The 14485-nt window shown below is 44.3% G+C and overlaps 1 protein-coding gene across 1 annotated transcript in view; it reads left to right on the top strand.

Moving 5' to 3' along the window:
- Window positions 1–3370, top strand: part of pdm3 (POU-domain protein pdm3) — a 361168-nt gene extending 357798 nt beyond the window's left edge. The window contains exon 14 of the mRNA XM_080282319.1: window positions 3201–3370. Within this exon, the coding sequence (XP_080138445.1) occupies window positions 3201–3370 (170 nt within the window). The remainder of the gene's footprint in view (window positions 1–3200) is intronic.
- The last annotated feature ends 11115 nt before the right edge of the window (window positions 3371–14485 follow it).

Genomic DNA, 14485 nt, shown 5'->3' on the forward strand with positions numbered 1-14485 from the left:
TGGGATGTAGAAGTGACAGCAGAAAGAAATGTGAAACTGTGAGGGATGTAAGTGGTAGATTAAACCCATGGGGATGAAGTAAGGATCAGATGGAAATAATATTTTGAAAGCATGATTGAATGGGAATAGAGAGAGCAGAGTGGCTGTAAACATGACTGTTTTTGGGGGTGTGCAGAGAACGGAGAAGGAATGCATTCCCAGGAAATGTAACACTTGCGCAGATGAAGAACGCTATGAAGCGACTGAAAAATGGGAAAGCAGCTGGGGTTGATGAGGTGTTTGCATAGATGATTAAGTGTAATGGAGAGAGTGGAATGAAGTGCTTGTTGGAGATATGTAAGAAGGCATGTATGAATGAAACTGTGTCAGTAAAGTGGAAAATGGCTGTGATTGTACCCCTGTACAAAGGTAAAGGTGAGCGAAGTGAGTTCGAGAATTATCGTGACATAAATTTATTGAGTGTAGTAGGGAAAGTATTATGGAAAAATTATTAAGGAGAAAGTAAGAGAGATATCATAAATCCAAATGAGTGATGAACAGGGTGGCTTTTAGTAGTGGCAGAGGATGTGTGGATCAAATACTTGGAGTGAGACAGATAGTAGAGAAGGCACGTGAAAAGGACTATAATGTGATAATGGTATTTATGGAACTGAAAAAAGCATACAACAAAGTAGACAGAGAAGGATTGTGAATGGTTTTGTGATTGTACGGTGTAGATGGTTAGCTGCTAGGTGCCGTCAAGAGTTTTTATGATGGTCGTGAGGCATGTGTAAGGGTAAATGAGCATTTAAGTGAATGGTTCATGATCATTGTGGGCATGCGACAAGGTTGTGTGATGTCTTCATGGTTGTTCAGTAAATATATGGACGGGGTGATGAGAGAAGTAAAATCACAAGTAATGGAGAGAGGGATGGCATTGGTAATGAGTGGTTATGGATGGCATAGCTCAAATTTGTTGTATGCTGTGAAGCAGTGCTACTTGCAAATACTGAACAAGAGCTTGGCAGACTAATGCAGAGTTTTGCTGATGTCTGTGAGCGTCGTGCCTTGGTAAAGAATGTAGAAAAGAGTAAAGTGATGGTAATCGCGAGAGAAGGTGATTCCCAGTGTGATGTTACAGTGAATGGAGAGAGACTGGAATTGGCGAGAGAGTTCAAATACCTGGGCTGGGTACAGCAATAGAAAAGGGAGGAAAATGTGCAAAAGAAATGGAAAGTAAACTGACACAAAGGAGAAAGGTAGCTGGTGTTATGAAGGCCTCGGTAAGAAACAGAGGCTTGAGTGTTGCAGCTGCGCAAGGTTTACTTAAAGGAGTGTTAGTGCCGACTTTAAAATGTGGATGTGAGACTATGGTGTGGCATGAAAATGAAAAGTCAAGAGCGAGAGCAGTTGAGATGGGACTGCGAGGAATGTATGTGGAGGTCAGAGAGTGGGTAGGAAATTAAATAATGTGATTCATGAAAGATGTGGAGTGAGGAAGTCTGTGGACACCAGAATCAAAGAGAGTGTACTGAGATGGTATGGTCATGTAGAGAGAATGGATAACAATAGAATGGTGAAAAAGGTATATCTGAGTGAATTTGAAGGAGTTAGGAGGTGAGGTAGGACAAGGAGAAGGTGGAGGAATATGGTGGATGAGTGTGTGAGGTATGGAAGTCGGTGAGACTAGGGGACTGACAAGAGATCGAGCTGGCTGGATGAATATTGTGAGAAGTGCATGATCAGGGATTTGGCAGTCCTTTATAACGAGACATCGTTCGAATTTAGTCTATCGGATACGTTTATATGAAGCTACTGAATCATGTGAAAGTTTTTGGCATAGCAGATAGAACCAGGATTCCGGGGGCTTGAATGATGAGTGAATGGAAGCATGGCCTATTGGAGTGGGCAAACTTGGGCTGTCTGGACCTTTTGAGTGGGAAAGGAGATCCGGATGATGATGACATACAGTATATATATATATATATATATATATATATATATATATATATATATATATATATATATATATATATATATATATAATATACTGTATGATCAGAGATTGGATAAAAATGTTATTTAGACCATTTTAGTTTTTTTTTTATGTTATGTATTTTCACCAAAATTTGTGCTGGAAAAACTAAAATATGTGGTTTTAGTCAGTGCTTTCTTTCCATGAAAAATTCAGGAAAACAGAATCAGAAATGATACACAGTCAATCCTGCACCCAGGGGGTACAGGGGTGGATGGATTCCCCCTGAAATCTGCTGACATTTCAAAACAATTGCCTTATACGAGTATAATACTGAATGATCAGTTGATCACTATCAGCAGGCCATAAACTGAATTTAAGTACGTAGCTAAAAAATGAAAAAATGGAAAGGAACATACTGTGTGATTAACTTTTTGAAATAGCTAATGATTCCCCCCAACATGAAATTCTGGCTACAGACCTGTATACAAAACAGCACTATATAATATATATATAGCTCAGGATGCTGAACGATTGTAAAAGCATTTAGTAACCATGATTTTGCTCAGATTTTCTTCTGTAAGACACTGTCTTCTATCAGTCAACATCAGAGATCGGATAAAAATGTTGTTATTTAGGCCATTTCAGGTACATCTCCGGTAGAAACCATAATTTTTTTTTTTTTTTTTCCCCGCAGAAAACACATGTGAAAAAGTATTTCTACGTACTTCATATAATTTCCAGATATGTTTATGATGAATAATCTAAAACTTCATGTATGATGAATATACCGTGTAACCATTTTTTTTTTCTATCTATCTATCTATCTATCTATTGCCAGACACCACAATCCCGCAAAGGGTGGCCATTTGACACTGAGTTAGTTGTTTTACAGGGAGGGGCACCAACCCTCCACCAACCCACTTGTTGACACGTAGGGAGCACGCATGGTTTGGTTATATGGTTACCACCCAGCGTTGTAAATGGTTTCTTGGCTTGCAGGAAACCATTTGGCTTGTCACTCAATGTAAAACCACCTGTAAAGGAAAGAAAAGGAATAAGAAGTGACAGGAAAGATAGGAGAAATAGGAAGAGAGGAGGGCAGGCACAGAGAAAGAATGATAAAAGCTAAGGAAGTAGGCAGAACTACATCAAGTGAGTGGATGATTTTTTTTTTTACAGTACTGATATATTGAAGACCTACTTAGACTGAGTACAGTATTATGAAAAGTTCATTCTATTGCAGGTGCAGAAATCACTGCTCTAGCAGAGCAGCTCGGATATGAGCGTGAAGTGGTTAGGATCTGGTTCTGTAACAAACGTCAGGCCTTGAAGAACACCGTCCGCATGATGGCCAAGACCAGCCCCACTGCCCCTCCTCCTCCCCCTCCAACTCACCCGGCCATCCAACCGTGAACCGAGCAACAATCAGGCATCTTGAAAGAAATATTACATACACTAGCATCAGAGTAAAATCCATACTGCACCATTATAGCACAGTTAATAGAATATCTGGTGCAACAAGATGCCTGTTTAATATTATATTGTCATCAACACAGTCACAGTTAAGCAAGTTTATGTATTATTGTTGTGAATGATAATGCAGTAAAAGAAGATGACTTGTCGTATGCTGCACGAAAAAGCTACAAAGTCATTCAGTTCATCACACGTTAATGAATTTCCGTCTAAAGTGTCATTAACAGTGAAGGAACTTGCCTGTCTCCACAATACAGTACTGGTATCTAATTGAAGCAAGTCCAAACCTGCTCACATGCCCCCAGATCGCTGGTACCCTAACAAAGTGTATTAGTTGTATTAATGTGATTGCTGTGTACTAAAAAGAGTGAGAAATGAGAAAATATGTAAATTCTGAATTGATATTACTGAGTACATAATTATAAAGAAACAGTGTCACTTATGAACAATGCAGAAACAATGATTACTTAATTTGCTGTTGACAGAATCTAGCTGGGAAAGCTCCCAAGGTGCTCTTAGTTACTGTATAAATATTGGTAAGAAGGCCATGATAGCTCTGTCATGAAGAAACAGTGCATTGGACAATAACGGTAAATTATGACTTCATCACACCTTACAGTTGCCTCAGGAGCAACCTACAGCCACTGCTAAGTTCCTGGAAAAGATTATGATAGACTAGACTACACTTATGTAATTCAAGTTCTCTATATATATATATCTAGGTAATAAATATTTATGTTTATGCATACTGTCCTGTATGGATATATATATGCATACATATATATATACATATGGCTGAACTAGTATGCACATATACACATATGTGCGTACACATTAGAGGTTCCTGGAAAAAGTGCCGAACAGATGAGACGGTTCTGTTCACGTACCAATACTTGGTCCACTATGCTCCTTCGAGGCAACTGGAGTGTGTTCCTGCCAAGCTGCCACCAGGCTCAGTCATCACAGCACAGACACCAGGCTGTCTGCTGGCAGGCACACCAACAGATCTCACCAAGAGGATCTGCTTGTGTTCAGGCCAGTAGGTGCAGTACAGTGCAAATGAAACTGCACATGTGTAGCACCTTACTTGTATGGCATTGTACAGGTGTAGAGTACAGCAGGTATAGCACTATATGTGTGGCAGTGTACAGATGTAGAATACAGCAGGTGTGGCACTGTACAGGTGTGGAATGCAGTGTGTGTTTGAAAGATGCTGTAACTCACTGCTTGATTGCTGCAACTTCCTTGTATGTCTCAATATGCTGATATACATATGAAATACAGTTTATTGTAAAGCAACTGGTGGTTATACCTCTATCATTTAAGGGATTAGTGTTGCACCTTAGAGTGTAATAAAATACCAACACAATGTGTTACTTATAAGAAAATTTATTCGTCTTTAATAAGTAATCTTTGTCGTTAATATTTCTTAAGCTTTTGAAATAAAGTACTTGCTGTATCCATGAAATAGTGATGAGCAGCTGTGCAAGGGTTAAGTGGGCTGCACAAGCAGCTATGTTGAGTCATATCATGATAGTATTGCTGCTGCTTTGTGGCTGTTTATGCTGTTTATAAATGTTAAATACTTTAAGAAAAGACCAGCCACTGTTCCTGCTTATGCTGCCCACAGTTACCAGTGTTAAGTCTCTTGTGCCATCCTAGGTCTAGTGCAGAGTTTATGTTTCACAGCAGCAGTGGCTAAAATTGTGTTCATTATGGGCCATAGCAAAAAGTAAGTTTCAAGCATTATAATATATCAGAGAAAAGCTGTAGATTGAATAATGATTCTTACCTTCAAAATTCCAAGGGATGTACATCTTGATGAACACTGCTCACTATTGTGCCAGCCCCCCCTTCATCTCACCAGTCCTTGGGTTATCAGTCGGCTTGTAAGCTGAAACTGTATGTTCAGGCTTTAATCCTCTCACATGTTGGAGTCTTAGTTCACTGACTATAAAGGGGTGACCTCAGTATGACTTCATACTATTGGAGTATTCATGTTCTTACAGATTTATCTTTTTCTTATATGAGGTCAAAATGAAGGATGATGATCAGTCAGCAGTTGTCAAAGTTGATGGATATTTATGCAGTCAGCTAAAGCCCAGATAATTGTAATTTTATCATAATTTATTTAACTTTGTTAACTTTTTTATGTTAATTAAAATGTTTACTTTTTTTTACATAAGGAAATCTAAGTATTAAATATGAATTGGTTAGTAAACAATGCATATTTAGAGTTGGTGTAGTATGAATGTAGGGAGAATATCCATGTCCACCCCAGACTTATATAGGTATATACAGTATGCATATTAACTGATATATGTATTTTACAGCTTACCAGTTAAAATTTTGTACTAATAGCTACATAAGCTTAACTAGTCACAATGATTTCATATACTGCATTTATTAAAAAAAGAAATTGAATTATACAATACTGTAGTATAATACAACATGGTGCCGACTGAACTTGCATTATTATAGCTTTACAGAAAAAGTTTTGCTATTGAACTATCTGAGCTTTAAATGAAGTAATTGCTGCTCATATTTGAAGAAAGCAGTAATATCAGTGCCCGGAATTTCTGTAGCCATGATGAGAAACACGAGTCGATATGCTGCAGTTTATTTTTTTCCTGACCCGTCACTAAGCTGTATTATCAAAGAACATAGTCATGTTATATATATTTATTAGACTTTTTTATATTCTTATTTACCTCGTACTGCATCTTTGTCCCTATTGTTTAGATTAGTAGTAGTTTACTCTAACTTACCCTGGTCAACAACTGCTCACATGGTTCCCAGTGTAACATGTAGAATTTCACGACAGTAATTAGAAATTTTTTGTATTTGTGTTCTGTGATATTTATTTTGTGCCAATCTTTGAAGTGGTGAGGCAATGTGCCGCTTTGGACCGTTCTAACATATTCCAGCCTGGTAGCCGCTGCTTGTGTGTTAACTGTAGACGAGGAGGAGATCCACACTGGTCTCTTTATGCATCTAATACTGTACAGTTGATGTATGTATATGTACTCTCCTTTAATGTCCAAGACATAATACTGTATTTGCTAATCAAAATGAAGCTAGTTTTTTCCCCGACATTGTGGCCACGAAGCATGTGGAGCGTAGCAAGAGTCATGCGCGACATTTGTACAAGTGTCAACATAGTCGCGTCTCACAACCCCCCTTGGGTTACTGTCACACTTGTGATGTAAAGACTAGTATTGTTCTGCAAGTTGAGTCTCAGATAATCTGTACTGTGCTACACTCCCAAAGGGCTACGTTTTCATGTGACTGGTGCACTTCATCACTCAGAAACAACACCTGTTGTTCAGTGTCAGTAATTCTGATTGTAGTTATTGCACACACATTGACTGGCTGGCTTGTTGTGCTCTCGTGTCTCTATGATGGTATGTTTCCATAAAATCTTTTAATCCCTCCAGAATGTTCCTAAATAATAAGCCTGGAAGGATTCAATTGGCATGCCTGTGAAATAATTTGCTGAAGGTATTTAATATCCTTCCCTCTTCTTCAACATCAAGCAAATGCTGTGATTAATGTGCATTGCCTTAAACTTATTACAAATAAATACAGTACCATATACTTCGCCAATCCTGCCAAGTGATATATTGACCACTAGCTATAATAAGACTGAATAACTGCTACTATGGCCTTAAAATACAGAGTTGTTACTGTATGAAACAATATTCTCTGTTGAGGCTGGCCTGACAGTGTGGAGTGCAAGGATGGCGGAAACTTGTTTATTATTATTAATTCATCACTCAAGATTAAGCATGCATGCAGTACTGTATATATGGTAGCAAGTATGTTTTCTGATCAGTACTGTCGAGGTACTTATCATTAAATGTACTGAACAACACTTAACATTTGTCTACATTGCAGTTTCACTCAGTTTGCCTGCTAGCCAGAGCATAAGAGAATTAAAATGTTTATATACATGTACTTTACTGTGTGTGAATGTTTGAAGTATATGACCATGGAGAAAGTAGATTAAAAAAAATTGCTCCCCATAGGTAGAAGCTTGTCATATAATACACTGGAACCTTCTGTTACAGTCACTGTGTTACCTGATAGTGATGATGCAAGGTGAGGAGTGCACCAGTGCATCTCAGCTGATGCCCACACCCAGTTTTATTTAAGGTAAAGAATCACTGAATTACCCTGTTAAGGAGGAAGTGGCTTTTGCTTCATTTATATGGAGGTTGAAAACTTCCACAGACTGTACAAATATTTCTAAGGTTAACAAATTAACTTAACTGCAGTTCTGCTTGAGTTAGAACACAGTAATTGGCCAACAGGCTGCAAATGCAACTCGGGATGGTTTTAAGGTCCAGTAATGTTTGTGAAAATCATTATAGTATGCTAAATTATTGTTAGTAACACTTGTACAGTATTTAGTGAGCCTCAAGCAGAACTGGATTTGGACAAAATACTCACAATATTTACAAGGCTGAGTTTTAGTTTCTATATTTCACTCATCAGAGCAGCCAAGCTCTTACTGTTGTAAAAGGGAGGGGTGTCAGGCTGACCAGGTTTCTCACCATTGATATACTGTACTGTACACCTGTAATGTTTCAGGCAATCGTTTGACATTCCAGCTTAATTTATGCCAAATCTTATCAGTTCATTAAGTATTTTGGTGCCATCATTGTCCTCCCATTCTCATAAGACAATAAAGTACAGGTATACTTTGTTTACGAAAGAAACATTGTACTGTACTACTGTATAGAGAATGTCATATTAATTTGTTTCTTTGAATGTTCTTTATAGAGAGAACAGTCGCATCTGTGAGTATGATATGACCAGTTCCTAACATCACAAAGTTAAGTGCCCATCAGATCTGTTTTGGACATCCCCAGAATCTGACCCAGTCGTTCCTTAAACAAGTGTTCTTTTTAAGTCTACATGGTAGTTCACCTATTAAAGCCAGTGCTGGACAGTTATGTTTGCTGCAAGTGTGATATGTTTAACATGATGTATTTGATAGCCTATCCGAATAGGATCTCACATGGGCACTATAAAAAAAAAAACTTCTTATGAAAATGTGTGTCTGTACTCTTCCAGTTTCAGATTTGCGTAATAAAACATCGACTCCTACACTGGTGTCTTCACGGTCAAACCTTCATAGTGTAGACTCTAAGCATGGAGGATTTAGCACTGGATTAATAAAATCAGTAAAATAAAGATTGAAAGGAATAATAAAACTTCGTCAGTGGATTAATTGAGTACGGTGGTTTCAAAATCACACCCTATTCCATTGCACGAATTGGCCAGTCGTCTGTCTTCTGTAGTTTGTCATCAGTGATTATTCCCAACATTGCTACCAACATGTGCTGTAACTCATAAGTATTATAACAGTACATGCTTCTTACAGCAGAGAAGGGTACTGGAATGGGATACCTTCATGTGATGGCATTGAAATTGCAGGGCAGCTTTGCTGCCCTATTACTTGACTCCCTTTATAACATAACCCGAAAGAGAGATGGTGGACTGCTTGAGAAGGGCAGATTCAGCCTGCAGGCCATCAGATTCACATTTCAAAATAATGATCTTGGGGGTTTTACTACTACTACTTTTATTGTGGTAGAGCATACAGACTATTTAGCCACTTTGCTACAGTATATTGTTTATTAGAACTGTTATAGATGCTGTTATTCAGCTTTGGATAGGCTTTTTGCAGTAGTAGCTTTCAGTATACTGAATGATTAAAATAATTTGGAAGCATAAAATATAAACTGGATGACAGCTGGATTTTCAACACACTCCTGACAGTTATCATTATGATAACCTAATCTTTTTTGCCCCATCAGGAGCAGGGGCTAAGCAACTGAGTCCCAACATAAAAGGCGAGGGTGACCAGCCTCACTAATCTCCCTGAATCCAGTGGGTTCCATCTGGATGGAACACCTTAACCTGCAAGATCGTGTCATTTGTTTATACGCCACCAACCAGCGTAGAAATAGTGTCTAGGTTACAGTAAATCATCTGGCGTGTCACTGCAGATCGAGTCACCCGAGTGCAGCGCTACATCAAGAAAATGCGTGATGTGTGCCTCCACCTACCACAAAATGTATGTATTATGAAGAACTAAAAATGAGAAAATTTTTGCATCTAATACTAAACACCATGTTATGCAGGGTGTTTTTAGCTCGACTTCTCAGACTAAAAACGCTCGCAACTGAGCGGGGTCCTCTTTCTGGTGTCGTATGTACGGAGTGACTTATGCTGGAAGTAACCGTTTCGCTCAGTGCGCATGCGCCGAGTGGCCGTTTAGCTTCTATTTTGAGAGTATCCACATGTTATCTCAAATTTTGTGCCATTTATCAACAACATTGTATGAAATACATGTGTCAAGAAGATAGTTGGATGTCTTATCGACCTGTAGGTAACTATAGGTCGATATATGGATATATATAAACAAACATATATATGTATGTTACAGGCTGCAATGCGAGGTGAAAAAGGCCTGATTCCTCGGTCCTAAAACACCTAACGTGTAGCGGGGTCCTCTTTCGTGACCGGAGCTTAGTGCAATGAAAGAGAGGCAGGACAAAAAAAACTCTAGGCAATAACCTGTTACACGTATATTCCCACAGTCAGACACAGGACAAAATACAGATATTACAACACGAATAGTGACACAGAAATAAAACCTTACTTAGGATATTAGTATCTCACAGTATACTGACTTAACCACTACGGTTGCCAATACAGAAGTCTAGTGAACAGGTGTACAGGGAACACGGGTGCGTGTGAGTGCGCGGGAAGGGGAGTTCACACGGGGGGGTGGGGAGGGGAAGGACTCGTGACGAGCCGGAAGTTACAGTAATACTGGGAAAGGATGCGTCTTTCTATATCACTCTTAGTATCACTTGATAGAAAAAGGGTTTTGACATGTGATCTATCTCTCGTCTATATTGCGTTAGTTATGGGAAGGGGATGTTGTAGGGAGAGAGGGAATAGTGGGGCACTGGACATTCACGTTGTTTACGGTAATACAAAGGGACGGTTATTATTCTCACTTTTCTATGGTTTTCTGACAGCAAGGGACATATGTATATTTTCACTACAGAGACTTCCTCAGGGGAAGAGTTCTTACTGGTTTCTTACGAGGGCGTCATTTATGAGTCAGAGTTCTCGGGATTCACTCACTGTTCTCATCCTTACTCGCCAGAGATTTCACTCGCCCTGCTACTGGACATACATTTAGTCATTATATCACTGTAACCTGTTTTCTAGGGCAACGTCACACTTAATATAATTTCCGTCACTAGTCTTGGGGCAATATCACACTTAACATACATTCACTCGTGTCGTGGGGGCGGCGGGGAGACACTCCGGCGTCTATTTGGCCGAGCTAGGGGCACAGCCAGGGAAAGGCGTGCCGAGAGGGCACGGGACGGCTCGCAGGGACGTCTTCTCTCGTCCAGGGCTGCACGTGGCACACTGGCCAGTAGTCTTCGGGCTGGGATTAGGGGTGTGGCCCTCAGGGCTGGGGCCAAACAGGTCTAGGAGTCTCTGGCTCCTGTCTCGGCCAGAGGTGGAGGTCCGTCACCGTCTCTTGGGCGTGGGGAGGTTACACCCGGGAGTCCTGGGGAGGGCCCGAGAAGGCTGAGGGCTGCAGTCCCCAAAATCAAGGGACGCCGTCAGGTGGGGGCTGCGGCACCGTCTCGTGTGGGGCCCGACAGGTGAGTCTTCTCTAGGGCCAGGCGTAGGAACCGGAGGCCAGGGAAGGCCGTTAGGCCTCGCGGGGTCCCTCTGGTGCGGGGGAGCCGGGCGTCTGTCTCACGCAGGGGCGATGTCGGCACCTCTGTCTGGCCGTAGGGCCCGGCAATAGGCCGTGGCTGTGTGGGGGAGTCAGCACACCTCTGGTCGTCTCTCCAGAGGCCGTGGGCTCGTCTCTTCTGTAGGAGGGGGGAGCGGCAATCGGCCGTCTCAAGGGCAGCGCCTATGGAGCGGAAATCGGCCGTTTCCTTCGGCAAGAGGAGTGAGTGGCAATCGGCCGTATCGGGGGCAGCACCTCCAGAGCGGCAATCGGCCATCTCGGGGGCAACACCTCTAGAGCGGCAATCAGCCGTCTCCTTCAGCAGGAGGAGTGAGCGGCAATTGGCCGTCTCGGGGGCAGCGCTTCCAGAGCGGCAATCGGCCGTTTCCTTCGGCAGGAGGAAGGAGCGGCAATCGGCCATCTCAGGGGCAGCGCCTCTGGAGCAGCAATCGGCCATCTCCTTCAGCAGGAGGAGTGACCGGCAATCAGACGTCTCAGGAGCAGCACTTCCAGAGCGGCAATCGGCCGTCTCCTTCGGCAGGAGGAGTGAGCGGCAATCGGCCGTCTCGGGGGCAGCACCTCCAGAGCGGCAATGAGCCATCTCCTTCGGCAGGAGGGTTGAGCGGCAATCGGCCGTCTCAGGGGCAGTGCCTCTAGAGTGGCAATCAGCCGTCTCATTTGGCAGGAGGGTTGAGCGGCAATCGGCCGTCTCATTTGGCAGGAGGGTTGAGCGGCAATCGGCCGTCTCATTTGGCAGGAGGGTTGAGCGGCAATCGGCCGTCTCAGGGACAGAGCCTCTAGAGCAGTAATCGGCTGTCTCCTTCGGCAGGAGGATTGAGCGGCAATCGGCCGTCTCAGGGGCAGCGCCTCTAGAGCAGCAATCGGCCGTCTCAGAGGCAGAGCCTCTAGAGCGGCAATCGGCTGTCTCCTTTGGCAGGAGGGTTGAGCGGCAATTGGCCGTCTCCTTCGGCAGGAGGGTGGAGCGGCAATCGGCCGTCTCCTGGGGCAGAAGAGATGAGCGGCAATCAGCCGTCTCGGCAGAAACACCTTCAGTGCGACGCTTGGCCGACTGACGAAGGCGGGAGCGGCAATCGGCCGTCTCCTGGGGCAGAAGAGATGAGCGGCAATCAGCCGTCTCGGCAGAAACACCTTCAGTGCGACGCTTGGCCGACTGACGAAGGCAGGAGGGGCAATCGGCCGTCTCCAGAGGGGCGCTGACAGAAACTGAAATATCAGTTCCACCCCAGTCTGATTCGGCAGTCCTGCTTTCCAAAGGTAGTGTCCTCCATCTGCTATGGTGGCGGTGCGATGGCTGAGTGTGATAAGGGCGCACGACCCGGGCTGGCTTATGCCGTTGTCGTATTGGGTCCCCTAGTGTGGGTGTGGCTACTCCGTGGGGTCCAGGTAGGGGTGTCGGTGTGTTTCTGAGGGCACTACACTGTTTCTTTCTCACTGTGTTTCTGGGGGCACTACGTTGTTCTTCTGTATTTCTGGGAGCACTATGTTGTTCTTCTCTCACATTGTCTCCAAGGGCACTGATTTGCAAGCCACACATTTCACCACTCTCCCCTTGGAAAAAGTCACGTTCCTGTGGCTGGAGGTGGTATACGTGAATGTCGTGGGTGGCGTATACAGGCTGGAGATGCTGGAGTAGGACTTGCCAAGCGGTGGTGTGAAAATTTTCTTCTTGCTCAGCATTGCAGGTGAGGAAGAGCGTGGAGTCGGTGAGGGTTGATCGGAGGAGGATCAGTAGGTGGTATGGTCCTCTAAGCCGCTGATTCTTGCCTGTGGTCGGCACCCATATGGCTCGTAGGATCTTCATTTTGGTCGGTGTTGTCGCTGGTGTGGTAGGGGGCTGTATGCTGGCTACTGAGGGTCCGGGCCTGGTTTTGTGCCATGGTAATGCAGCGTTGAGTCTCTGGGGAGTGTAGGTGGAGGGGATTTGGGCTTGATGTATCATGATGGTGTGAAGTGGAGGGGAGGCAGGAGGTGTAGGGGTATGGGTGTATCAGGCGGGTAGGCGTGAGAGTCGGCCGGAGCAGGTGGTGGTGGTTCTGAGGGTGGGGATGGGTGAGGAAGTGGGCGGACAGGGTTGGCGGGGTTGATTAGTACGTGCTGTTGCACGTGTTGGGGCTGTGGCGGAAGGTGAAGTTGTCGGAGTGGGCGTGTGCAGGTGTGGAGGGGAGAGGGAGGTGGTAGTGGGGTGTTCTGTGGTGTGGGTGGGGCACGTGGGTGCGGGTGGAAAAGGTGAGGCTGCGGAGGGAAAGGGTGAGGGTGAGCGTGGGGAGGTTGGTGTGGCGGGTGAGATGTCAGGTGAGGTGCGGGGGGTGGTGGCGGTGGGGGAGGCTGAGGTGGTAGGGGGGGTGGAGGGAGATGGCGAGGAGGAAACATAGCACTCGTATGTAGAAGTGACAGGCGGTGCGGGAGCAGGGGCATGTGGGGGGTGTGGGGTCGGGGTGGCAGGGGTGGGCGTGCGGAAAGGACGCACATGGCGGTTTTGGAGGGTGCGTGGGGTGCCATGGTAATCCACAACAACCTGGTAGGGGTTTGGAACATGGGTGATTTTGTGGGGTCCTGTAAAGCGGGGGGCGAGTTTGTGGGGGGTGGGAAGTTGGGCGATGACGACAGTATAGCCCGGGCTGAAAGGGTTGCAGGCAGTGTCGGGGCCAAGGTCCAGTGTTTTCTGTAAGTGGTGCAGCCAACTTTTCAGAAGGTGCAAGGGGTCAGTGGTGGGGGTGGCGGCAGGCGGTTGCAGATGTTGGTGTAGTGGTAGCAGGAGAGGGGATTCGCCAAATATTCTTTCTTGTGGGGAAACCCCGTCCTCTCGGGGACAGAAATTCATGCCCCATTGAATGATCTTTACATGGGCTGGCCAGTCGTCATCTTTTGTAGCTTTGATGCATGTACGTAGTTGGTTCATCAGGGTACGATGACTACGTTCACATACGGCATTTCCCTGTGGCCAATAAGACGAGGAATGGGAGATCTTATATCCAGATATCTTAGCAAGTTCCCCCCAGATTTTACCAGAAAACTCTGGGGCATTGTCAGAATGGATGGCTTGAGGGATGCCAAAATAAGGGAATATGTGTCGGAGAAGGGCATCGGCGACAGCAATGGCATGATGTTCTTTCGCCGGGCAGGCTACTACAAATTTCGAATATGTGTCGACAAACGTGATCACATATTTATACCCAGATTTGGAAGGGAGGGAGCCCCACTACATCTATTGTCAGGAGTTGCCAAGGTTTATGGATGGTGATGTGGCCCAAGGG

This window comes from Coenobita brevimanus, chromosome 93, assembly GCF_032717465.1.
Source record: "Coenobita brevimanus isolate Jiangsu-jjx chromosome 93, ASM3271746v2, whole genome shotgun sequence".
Classification (NCBI taxonomy): Eukaryota; Metazoa; Arthropoda; class Malacostraca; order Decapoda; family Coenobitidae; genus Coenobita; species Coenobita brevimanus.